Genomic DNA, 13144 nt, shown 5'->3' with positions numbered 1-13144 from the left:
CAGATGGAGATGAGGAACTTGTTGGGAACTGGAAAAAAGGCCTTTCCTGCTAGGCTTTAGCAAAGAGACTGGAAGCATTTGGTCCCTGCCCTAGAGATCTGTGGAACTTTGAACTTGAGAGAGATTATTTAGCATATCTGGCAGAAGAAATTTCTAAGAGCAAAGCATGCAAGAGGAAGCAGAACCTAAAAGTTTGGAAATTTTGCAGCCTGATGATGCAATAGAAAAGCAAAGCCCATTTACTGGGGAGAAATTCGAGCCAGCTGCAGAAATTTGCATAGGTAACAAGTAACTGAATGTTAATCATCAAGATAAAGGGTGGCGAGGGAGGGGTGGGGGAGGAATGTCTTCAGGGCATGTCAGAGACCTTCATGGTAACCCCTCCCATCACAGGCTGGAAGGCTAAGTAGGGAAAAATCATTTCCCGGGCCAGGCCCAAGGCTCCCTGATTTGTGCAGCCTAGTTATTTGGTGCTCTGCATTCAGATGTTCTAGCCGTAGCTAAAAGGTGCCAAGGTACAACTCAGACCATGGCTTCAGAGGGTGCAAGCCCCAAGCCTTGGCAGCTTCCACGTGGCATTGAGCCTCCATTTACACAGAAGTCAAGAATTGAGGTTTGGGAGCTTTGTAGATTTCAGAGGATGTACGGAAACACTTACATGTCCAGGCAGAAGTCTGCTGCAGGGGCAGAGTTCTCATGAAGAACCTCTGCTAGGTCAGCACAAAAGGGAAAAGTGGGATTGGAGGTCCCTCACCCCACACAGAGTCCTCACTGGTGTACTGCCTAGTGTCCTCCAGACTCCAAAATGGTACATCCACCAACAGCTTGCAACATGGACCTGGAAAAGCTGTACACACTCAATGCCAGCCCATGAAAGCACCTATGAGGGAGGCTGTACCCTGCAAAGCCACAGGCGTGGAGCTGCCCAAGGCCATGGGAGCCCACCCTTTGCATCAGTGTGCCCTGGATGTGGGACATGGAATCAAAAGAGATCATTTTGGAACTTTAAGGTTTAATGACTGTCCTATTGGATTTCAGACTTGTATGAGGCCTGTAGCCCTTTGTTATGGCCAATTTATCCCATTTGGAATTAGTGTATTTACTCAAAGCCTGTACTCTCATTGTATTTAGGAAGTAACTAACTTGTTTTTGATTTTACAGACTCATGGACAGAGGGACTTACCTTATTTCAGATGATACTTTGGACTTATACTTTTGAGTTAATTCTGGAATGAGTTAAGACTTGGGTAGACTTTTGGAAGGGCCTAATTGTGTTTTTAAATGTGATGACATGAGATTTGGGAGGGGCCGGGGTGGAATGATATGGTTTGGCTGTGTCCCCACCTAAATCTCATCTTGAATTGTAGTTCCCATAGTCCCCACATGTCATGGGAGGAACTCAGTGGAAGATAACTTAATCATGAGGGCAGTTACCCGCATGCTTTTCTTATGATAGAGAGTGAGTTCTCAAGAGATCTGATGGTTTTATAATGTGCTTTTCCACCTTTGGGTTGGCATTGCTCCTTCCTACCACCATGTGAAGAAGGAAGTGTTTGTTTCCCCTTCTGCATGATTGTAATTTTCCTGAGGCCTCTCCAGCCATTCTGAACTGTGAGTCAATTAAACCTCTATTCTTTATAAATTACCCAGTCTTGGGTACCTCTTCATCAGCAGCATGAGAATGGACTGATACATTAATACAAGGAAATACTGGAGTATGATATGACATTCTAAATTTTCGCAATGAGAACAATCTTTCCTACAGCACACACCTTTCCGAAACTTTCTTATATTACTTATTATATTCTTTGTTCTAATTAGTAGCAGTGCACTAGTAGGGACCTTGGAAGTACACTAACAAAAGACCTCCTAGATGTGCCAATTATACAAATACATTTTTTGCAGAAACATTCATATCAAAATCACACAAAATTCGGGAAGTTTCCCTTTCAGTTTTGATACAGTGGCTTGTATTTGTCTAATTGGGCAACTTTATTAATGGCTAGATAAAGGTACAAAAATCAGTTGCTTGAAATGAATCAGAATGAAACATAGGTAACTACAACTCAAGGGACTAAAATTCCAGACAGAAGGAAACATCACTGAAGTTAAAATAAGTCTCTCTACATTTCCTTTTAAAGTATAAGCTGTACAAGTTCTTATACATTGAAGTATTAGAGGGTGAGGAGTAAGCATTGCTCAGAGCATTTGAAAATCTCATGGCGTTAAAGAAACATAACTTGGCATAATGAGGAACTGTGACAGCCAGAATTTGAGGGACTATAATAAGGAAACTGCAGAAAAGTAGTCAACATTCTGTTGTCTTTTCCCCTCAAAGCATTTTAGATGCCAAAACTGTATAGGACACAAGTCTAGAAGCCAAGCAGAAATGGTAGCTAAAAATGTAAAATCCTAACTAGAATTTTCAGTAGTGAAACAGGGCTTACTTCAGGACCCATCAGGTGGGAGCAGCCCTGGTTAAAGGGCTTCCACTGAAATGCCTGAAAGGCCACAGGGGCAAAGTGAAAAAAAAAGTGAGTCTTCAAAGAGACCGAAACTGTGTCCCGGATCATTTCAATCCCTGACCAAAAAGTAGGGGGTTGGATGGCAGAGAGCGTTTAGTTAAAGCTTTGAACCAAAGTTCATGAGTTAATTATAATACTTTAAATGTAAACAGACTCACTTTTTCCATAAAATTATCAAATTAGGTAAAGCAATAGCCAACTATATAATATTTACAAAAGACACATACAAAATATGGAGGCAAAAATGTTTCAAAAAGCCCTAAAATGTGGAAATACATATTTCTGCAGACACTAAAAAAAAAAAAAAAAAAAAAAAAAGTTGGTGCAGTATACTGGTACCTGAAAAAGTAGACTTTAAATCAAGAAATGTAATTCAAGATAAAGAGGAAGATTTTATAATTAAAAGTATCAGTTCGTCAAGATGATTTCACAGTTCAAAATGTCAACACAACTTTTAGCCTATCCTCAAAAAAATTTATAAAAATAATGAAGTATTTAAACAACATGATTAAAAATGAAAATCTGGTTGGTAATATAAACCACTGCAAAATACACATTCTTTTCAAATGTACATACAATATACAACAAAATAGACTGTTACTAGATATAAATCAAGTTTCTGAAAAATATAGAATATATTTTAAAAATACAGTGGAATCAAACTAGATATAAATGTCAAAAATATAAAGAGAAAAGTCTCAAATATTTGAAATTAAATAATACACTACCAAATAATAAATAGATAATAGAATAAACCAAATAAGAAATTTCAAAAAAAATTAACTGAATGATAAAAGAAATAACAAAATTTGCAGAATGCGACTAAAACTTTGCTTTGGGAAAAACATATATTTAAAATTGATATGTTAGAAAAGATGAAAGGCTAAAATTTTGATAATCTAATTTTACATCTCAAGAAATTAAAAGAAAACATTAAAGTAATTCCAAATAAAGTAAAAAAAAGATAATAATATTAAAAGCTTTTAATGGAATAGAATACACACACACACACACACACACACAAAAAAAAAACCCAGAGAAAAATTAAAAAGCTGAATGTTGGTTCTCTAAAAAACAAAAATGATGAAAACCGAGTAGCATGATTCATGAGAGAGAGGGGAAAAAATAATAATTAGGAAATTATAAATATTAAGAAGGGAAAATCTTACAGAGGCTACAGACAATAAAATCCCACAATTCACAAATAATCATGGATGATGAGCTTCTGTGTGAAACAGGTCTTAGGCTTACCTAACATCTATCAGTCTCACCTGTTTTGCCAGGAGAGTGAGGAAGTCACCAAGGTCTGCACCATTACCATTGGTCTTTAGGCTTGTTTCCTTATCAGCTAAAAGGCAAAAATAATTAATAAGAGAAAGACATTTGGTCTTGTTTGAGTCCTTGTAAGCAGAAAAGGAATATTTACAATACACAACAAGAAAGCTTCTTGACTCTCAAAGTTGATGATTCATTGGAATATGTGAGAAGTGGGACCAATGGATCATTTTTCTACTTAGGCAGGATAAAACTTAATGAAACAGAGCTAGGGTCGTGAGAGCTTTTGAGTACTTCACAGAAAAACAAAAGAGAGAGAAAAATCATAGATTAGATATGAATTGTAAGTAAATCAAACAAACATTTTAGATTATTTCTTAGAACATTTTGCTATGGCTTTCCCTTTCTGAATATCACACACAAAATCTCCCTTTCCCCAAAAACGTGTTCTCCGGATTATGGTACATAATTACTGCATCATCATATCTATCTCTTTCTCAATTTGTGTATGTGTGTGTATGTGTGTGTGCACAAATGTGAGTGTAATTCTGTCCAGAAAGGATAGGAATGAGTAGTGATGGAAACACCTCTTTTCATACGGTAAAAGTCCCAGAGACCATTCTACACATGGGATTTATTAGGAATTCTCAAACCCAACGACTCTGGACCTGACACATCATACCTATCCAAGCCTCTACCACATCAGCCTTCCAGTTGAATTCCTGAAAGTCATAATCATTTTTCAATTGCAACTTCCAAGCAGCTATTGCCTTGGCCAGAGAAGGGGTCTTTTCATTCAAAGCCTCTATCTTGGAAGAAATCTCTTTGTTCTGACTTTCGTCCTGCAACACCTGTGAGAAGGGGAGAGACAAATATATTTATGAATGTGCAGGGCTAGGAATGTGAATCCTTTAGTACCAACAGACAGCACTCATCTCTATCATTTCAAATATATAACCACAGTCCTCTGGTTTAGTGTAATTATTTTATTATTCATTCATGTCCAAGAAGGTCATTTCCATTTCCAACATTTGGATGATCTTCTCATGTTTGTCTATGTAAGTGTGACCTTCTTAGTTAGTGTAAGTTTCTAGGAGATAGGGAGTCACCTCTGTTTAATGGTCTTTTTGTAGCAGTTAGATCAATGAAGATTTATTAAAAACTACATTTAAACAAAGAAACGATTCTCAAATTTAAAAGAGATCTCAGTGTTGTTTTCCTCGAGGCTTAGAAAGCAATTTCTTCAAATTATTATAATATTCTATGGCCAAAGATAGTGATAAAACTTTTATAAACACCATGTTCTGCATGGGACAACAAAATGTCAACAAAAGATTTAAGGAAAACTGAAATATGTATGTATAAGAATTTGAAAAAAAAAATTACAGCAATTGAGTAGATAATTATTTGCTAACCAGGACAACAACAAAAGGCAGTTTAGAAGAGATTGTTAAAGTTCTGCATATGATCTTATCACTGCTCTCTGCATATAATCTTAGCATTTCTATATTTAGGCCAGTCCCTTTTGGAGAATGGAATTTTGAGCTGGAATTCCTAAACTAGCTCACCTTATTTAGGATGTCTTCTCCTTGTGCACACACATTTTGAACTCGGGTCTCATGGACAGCAAAGTCATTTTCCAAAGCTTCATGCTTCATTAGCAAGCTCTGCATAAATAAGTCAGTAAGAATCAAGATATCCAAAGCTGGAAAATCTATTTTCACTCATATTCAGACTCTCTGTGATACTATTCCCTAGGGTTGATTCAATGACATTGGCAGACTAGGTGAATGCCCACTTTTTCTGGAACAACTATACTCAATTGCTTTCTCAAAGTCTCACTTGTCAATGAGTGCAATGTACTTGAAAAAAGAGTCAAAGATATACAAGTGACACTCTTTCTAATTTATTACATGACTGTAATCTTATTTTGATTTTGGAATAAGGGTTTTGACTGAGGTCATATATAAAGATTCCTCCATATTGAGATTTATCTAATTCAGTGAAACAATGTGTCTAGCAGAAAAAAAATTAGTAGAAAGAACATCCTAAACTAATCCCTGATCCGAGAGAGAAGTCAAGGGGAACATGGAGTTTCCATTGACTATTACTCTAAAAGTTCTCTGATTGCTTTCTGGAAACATGATGTCTGTGTAGCTGGCAGAATGAAAAGAGAAGTGTGGCTGAAGCACGAAGAGTGGTACTTTGTCTTCTGTTGTACTTTCCAGAGAAATATCTAAATAAATCCATAATCACTACCACCAGGATCACCCACCACTGCTCCCACTACTGCCTTCACCTCCCTCTTGTCATAACAGCACTCTGTCCATTTTTTTTTGTTTTGTTTTGTTTTTACTATGCAACATAGTAACTCAGGCTAAAGGAAGAAACAGAATTTCTATGACTATTATACTTTTTCAAAATCCCTTTTGAAAATAAAAGAACTTTGAGTTCATTGTGCTGAGGCACTAAAATAAGATGGTTACTCATTGTAAAGCAAGATGGACTACATTGTATATTATGACTGTATTACATTTCAGTTTTTGAAGAAACTGTAAATGAATATTGGAAGGGTGATTGACTTTGTATGAGTGAATGCCTGAATGAATCATGTTTTTATATATATATACTGCATGAAGTAAAGTCTCTTCAACATCTTCACCTTCTATTTTCAAATAATAAATGCAAAAATAAAAGAAGAAACATTAGAACTGATGTCAAAGAAATAAAAGAGATCACAAGAAATGGTTACAAACAATTATATGCCAACAAACTAGAATATCTAGAGAAAATAGATAAATCCCTAGAAACAGACAACTTACCAAGACTAAATCATGAAGAAAGTCCAAACAGACTTATAACTAGTATGGAGACTGAATAAGAAATAAACCTCTCAACAAAGAAAATCCCAAGACCAGATGGCTTCACTGATGAATTAAATCAAACATTTAAATAATTAATACCAATTCTTCTCAAACTGTTTCAAAAATTTAAGAGGAGGGAACATTTCTAAACACCTTCACAAAGTCAGCGCTACCCTGATACCAAAGCCAGGCAATAATTCTCTCGATAGATAGATAGATAGATATGTCTATCTATCAAGAGAGACAAACTATATCTCTATCTATCTATCTATCTATCTGAATATATATAGAGGAGCTAATATCCTTAATATCCTTATTGAATATACATGCAAAACTCCTCAACAAAATACTAGCATATTGAATCCAGCAGCACATTAAAATGATTATATACCACAAACAAGCAAAGTTTATCCCTGGGATGCAAGGACTGTCCAACATATGCAGATCAATAAATGTGATACAACACATTGACACAATAAAAGATAGAACCAAATAATCATCTCAACAGATTCTGAAAGGAAATGGACAGAATTCAGCACTCTTCCATGATAAAAATCATCAACAAACGAAGAACAGAAGGATATTCCTCCAAAGTGATAAAGCACATGTATGAAAAGCCCACATTTAGACTTTATTATATATAAATTATGAATTTAGATTCTATTGTTGATCAGGGTAGAGCCCTACAACAATCTGCTAAGGTTAGCAGAGACGCTCTAGAGTTCTAAAACTTGTAATAGCTTTGTACTTACAGCAGAAGAAAACAATGTAAACTGGGTTAAAGGATTTGGGGTGGTAATAGAATTATATTTTATTTATACCTATCTATCCTAGGGGGGCAACAGTTGTTTTTTTTTTTTTTTTTTTGGTTGGGACTACATTAAGCACAGCAAACAGAGAGAGACAAAATGGAAAGTCATCAATTATCTGGATATTTCCTCATTTCTGGAGTGTGACCAACATCAAATATTTGTCCAAATGCTTAATATATTCACATTTTTATTCTTCAATGAAATCAATTTCTCGACAGTATACTTTAGTAAAATCTGTGTAGAGTTGCATGACCTGGGACCCAGCTCTCGTTATGCCACTACCAGTTACTTAACTTTGGGCTGATTGCTTCACCTCACCTAGTAAATGAGAACAATGGACACTTCAGAGGAATGAATTGAGAATAAAACGTGAGAAAATGCTATGAAATTTGCAGAGAGATATGTAGGTAAGTGATATTTTTTAAAATATGGGATTATCAGATTGGTCATGTTTATAAGAATAAAAGTATTAACTACAAGATATAATTGAGTTACCTAAGACTTACATTTTAGTGTAAAAATGAACATAATTTTCTATTCAAACCCTTCTCTTTTTTAAGGAAATTTAGTTTCTATTCTATTAATAATACTAAATATAGTAATAAATTAGTAGCTATAATCATAGGACATCTTTTGACCACCTCTGAGATTGCCAGGTGCTGTTGTGTTCATCTCACCTAATTGTTACAAAATTTCTGCTTGGAAGATCTCTGATTGAAAGGCAGTCTGCTAGTTGTCTTTCAATATTTAGTCTCCCCTTCCTCTACAATAAAAGCATCTGTAACAGACACATAACCATGCAGAAAGAATGACTACATTTTCCAACAATGTATGGCTCAGCTCTAGCCAATGGGTTATAGAGGAAGTACAGTGCTATTGTTTCTGGGAACTGTCTTGTGACAGACAGACACTGGAGAAGCCCCCATGGTACCCATTCCTTGCTGTTCAGTCCTTGTAAAATACCCTCCAGCGGAGTGTGGACAGGACCTGTGACTTATTTATAACTAATAGAATATGACAAATATGATGGGATTTCACTTGTTGTGTTATGTTATGTTATGTTATTCTTTGTTATGTCACATAAGACTTCATCTTGCTACCAGGCTAACTCTAGTGGCTCTCCTTTCTGGCTTAATGAAGCAAATGGCAACACTTGGAAAGCTCATGTGGCAAGAACCTGCAAGAGGTCTCAATAAATAATGGATCACCTCTAGGAATTGTGAGCTCTAGAATATCAGGGAAGCCTCCAGCCAACAGCCAGCAAGAACCTGAAGCCCCTAGTACCACAGCCACAAAAATAAATTCTGATAGCAATTTGAGTCAGCTTGGAAATGGATTCTTCCTCAGTTGAAACCCCAGATTGTAATGCAGCCCAATCAACACCATGATAGCAACATCGTGAAACCCTAAACATAGTAACTAGCTAAGCTGTTTTTGTACTCCTGACCTAGGGAAACTATGAGATAATAAATGTCTGTTGTCTAAAAAAAAAAAAAAATAAAAAATAAAAAAAATAAATAAATAAATCATATTTAATGGTGAAACTAAAAGCTTTTCCTTTAAGTTTATGAACAAGGCAAAGATGCTCACTCTCACTATTTCTATTCAACACGGTACTAGAAGTCCTCGTGAAAGGCATCTAAATAAGAAAGGAAGAAGTAAAATTGTCTTTGTTTGCAAGTTACATAATCTTAAATACAGACAACTCTGAACACTCCATAAAAAACTGTTAGAACTAGTAAACCAATCAGCAAAGTTGCAGAATAAAACTCAAAACATAAAAGTCAGTTTAGAAATTGTAAGCAATAAACTATCCAAAAAAGAAATTAAGAAAATAATTCCTTTTACAATCACATCAAAAAGAATAAAATATATAAAAATAAATGTAACCAAGGAGGTGAAAAGCTCATACACTGAAAACTATAAAACATTGATAAAAGAAATTAAAGAAGCCACAAACAAATGGAAAAACTTTCTGTGTTCATGGATTAGAAGATTTAATATTGTTAAAAAATGAATACTACCCAAAGTGATGTACAAAGTCAATGAAATCCCTATTAAAATCCCAATGACATTTTTTACAGAAATAGAAAAATCAGTAAAATTTATATGGAATCAGAAAAGGCCACAAATAGTCAAATCAATCTTGACAAAGAAGAACAAAGCTGAAGGAATCACACTTCCTGACTTTAAAATGCATTAAAAAGCTGCAATAATTAAGAGTATGGTACTGGTATAAAAACAGACATAGATGAATGAAACAGAATAGAGAGTCCAGAAATAAATCCATGTATATGTAGTTAACTGGTCTTTGATAAAGGTGCTAAAAATACACAATGGAGAACAGACAGCTTCTTTAACAAACAGTGCTGGGAAAACTGCTTTTCACTTGCAGAATAATGAAATAAGACCCTTATACCATAACCAGGAATCAACTCAAAATTGTTTAGAGACTTAAATGTAAGTCTTGAAACTCTAGAACTCCTGAAAGAAAACATAGTGTGAAATCTTCACGATATTGCTGTTGGCAATGATTACATAGATATGACACTAAAAACACAGGCAACAAAAAGAAAAAATAAACAAGTGGGAGTATATAAAGCTAAAACTTCTGCACAGCAAAGGAAACAATCAACAGAGTGGAAAGGCAACCCACAGAATGAGAGTTAATACTTATAAATGACTTTTCTAATAAGGGGCTAATCTCTAAAATACGTAAGGAATGAATATAACTCAATACTAAAAAGTAAATAAAAAATAAAAATAAAAGTAAAAAATTCCTACTAACTTGATTTTAAAATTGGGCTAAAAACAAACATGAAAAAAATGTTCAATATCACTAATTATCAGAGACATGCAAATTAAAACCACAATGGAATATCACCTTACTCCTGAAATAATGACCATAATAAAAAGTCAAAAAATAATAGATGTTGGTGTGGATGTGGTAAACAGGGAACACTCTCACACTGCTGGTGAAAATGTAAGCTAGCAGAACCACTATAAAAAACAGTATGAACATTCCTTAAAGAACTAAAAGTAGAACTACCATTCAATTAAGCAATCCCACTGCTGGGTACCTACCCAAAGGAAAAGAAGTCATTTATGAAAAAGACACATGCATACTTGTGTTTATAGCAGTACAATTCGCAATTACAAAAATAAACAACCAACTTACTGCCCAATTAATGAATGGATAAAGAAAATGTGGTAATATATATATCATGGAATAGTACTCAGCCATGAAACAAAGCAAAATAATGGTGTTTGCAGTGACCTGGATGGAGTTGGGGGGCCACTCTAAGTGAAGTAACTCAGGAATAGAAAAGCAAATGTCTTATGTCCTCACTTATAAATAGGAGCTAAGCTATGAGGATGAAAAGGCATTAAAATGATATAATGGACTTAGAGGAATTGAGGGAAAGGGTGGGAAATGGGTCAGGGATAAAAGACTACATATTGGATATAGTGTACACTGCTCGAGTGATAGGTGTACCAGAAATTTAGATATCACCACTAAAGAACTTATCCATATAACCAAAACCACCTGTACCTAAAAAAACTATTGAAAGAAATAAATTTAAAAATAATAAAAATGAGCTAAGAAGTTTGATAGAAATTTCCCTAAAAAGGCATGTAAATGCCCCTGAGGTATATGAAAAGATGCTTCACATTATTAACTATTAGGAAAATGCAAAGTAAACCACAATGAGATATCAGTTCACACCTGTCAGGATGGCTATTAACAAAAAAATAAAAGACCAGTGTTAGTGAGGTTATGCAGAAATTCAAACCCTTTCACAATGTTAGTGGGAATGCAAAATGGCACAGCTGTTATGGAAAATAATATGAATATTCTTCAAAACATTTAAAATAAAACTACCTATGGTCCAGCAATTCTATTTCTGGATATTTATCCAAAAGGACAAGGAAATAATGATTTCAATAAGATATTAGCATGCTTATGTTCACTGCAGCATTATTAACAATAGCCAAGATATGGACACAACCTAAATGTCCATCAACAGATGAATGGATGAAAAAAATGTGGCATATTCATACAACAAAATACCGTTTAGTCTTAAAAAATAAGAAAGTTATGCAATATATGACAACATAGATGAACCTTGAGGACATTACGCTAAGCAAAATAAGCCAATTATAGAAAGACACATGCTACATGATTCCACCTATATGAGGTAGACAAATTTATAAAATCAAAAAGTGGAATGCTAATTACCAGAGGCTGAGAAAAAAATTGAAGTTTTATTAATCATAAGGCATAATATATTTTTAGTAGAGAAAGGGTTTCACCATAAACGGGATATTGACATTGTCAAACAAGATGAAAACGCTTGAGAACGTTTCTATACAGCCTACAACATTGTACCTACAGTCAACAATAATATGTTATACACGTATAAATGTATTAAGAGAGTAGAGCTCATGTTCAGTGTTCTTGTCACAATAAAGCAAATCAAAATGAACAAACTAACAATTCAATTAGAAAGTGGACAAAGAGACATTTCATTGAAGAAAATATACAGATTTCAAATAAACACATGACAAACATGTAAAACATCATTATCCATTAAGGAAATGCACATACAAACTACAATGAAATATCATTATATATCTATTTGAATGGCTAAAATAAAAGTAGTGACAACACAGAATGCTAGCAGGGATATGGAGAAACTACATCATTTATGTATTGTTGTTAAGAGTGTAAAATGTTATAGCCATACAAACAGGAAAGCAACTTGGCTTTTTTTTTTTTTTGGTCCAAAACTAAATAGGCAGTTACCATATGGTTCAGTGATTGGGGTTCTGTACATTTATCCCAGAGAAATAGACCTATGTTTGCATTAAAATTTGTGCATGAATATTTATAGTGGCTTTTCTCATAGTCATCAAAAAGTAGAAACAGTCCAGACACCCCTCACCAGGTGAGTGGTTCAACTGTGATATACTTTTACCATGACACTGCTCAGCAATAAGAAGGAACGAACTATTGTTACACACAATAACCAAAATTAATCACCAGAGTATGGTGCTGAGTGAAAAGGTCGATCTTCAAAAGTTACATCATACTATGTGAGTTCATTTGTATAGCAGCATGGAAATGACAAACTTATAGAAATGTAGAACAGACTCGTGGTTGCCACAGTTTAAAGAGGCAGGAAGAGGAGGTGGCCGTAAAACAGCAACATCAGCAATCCTTGTAATGATGGTAGCCTTCTGAATCTTAACTGAATCTTGACAATGTCAATATCCCATTTATGATATACTGCTTTTCTGGATGTTTCCATTAGAGAAAACTTGGTAAAGGACACGAGATTCTGTCGGTATTATTTCTTATAACTGCATGTGAATCTATAATTCTCAAACTAAAAAGTTCTGTTTTAATGCCTGTAATCCCAGCACTTTGGGAGGCCGAGGTGGGTGAATCATGAGGTCAGGAGATCGAAATCATCGTGGATAACATGGTGAAACCCCTTCTCTAATAAAAATACAAAAAAATTAGCCTGGCATGGTGACAGGCACCTGTAGTCCCAGCTACTTGGGAGGCTGAGGCAGGAGAATGGCGTGAACCTAGGAGGCAGAGCTTGCAGTGAGCTGAGATTGCACCACTGCACTCCAGGCTGGAAGACAGAGCAAGACTCCA

The 13144-nt window shown here is 35.0% G+C and overlaps 1 protein-coding gene across 1 annotated transcript in view; it reads right to left on the bottom strand.

Annotated features, from left to right (window-relative positions):
• The window catches only part of SPTA1 (spectrin alpha, erythrocytic 1), an 88020-nt gene that overhangs the window by 19593 nt on the left and 55283 nt on the right, over positions 1-13144 (bottom strand). Inside the window, exons 41-43 of the mRNA XM_033197083.1 lie at positions 5369-5467; positions 4483-4651; positions 3797-3873 (exon numbers count right to left, since the gene is read on the bottom strand). Of these exons, the coding sequence (XP_033052974.1) occupies positions 3797-3873; positions 4483-4651; positions 5369-5467 (345 nt within the window). The remainder of the gene's footprint in view (positions 1-3796; positions 3874-4482; positions 4652-5368; positions 5468-13144) is intronic.

The sequence above is a fragment of the Trachypithecus francoisi genome, unplaced genomic scaffold (assembly GCF_009764315.1).
Source record: "Trachypithecus francoisi isolate TF-2019V2 unplaced genomic scaffold, Tfra_2.0 Lachesis_group5, whole genome shotgun sequence".
Lineage (NCBI taxonomy): Eukaryota > Metazoa > Chordata > Mammalia > Primates > Cercopithecidae > Trachypithecus > Trachypithecus francoisi.
Note: the sequence above shows the minus strand (reverse complement) of the source record. Positions and strands in the feature narration are given on the sequence as shown.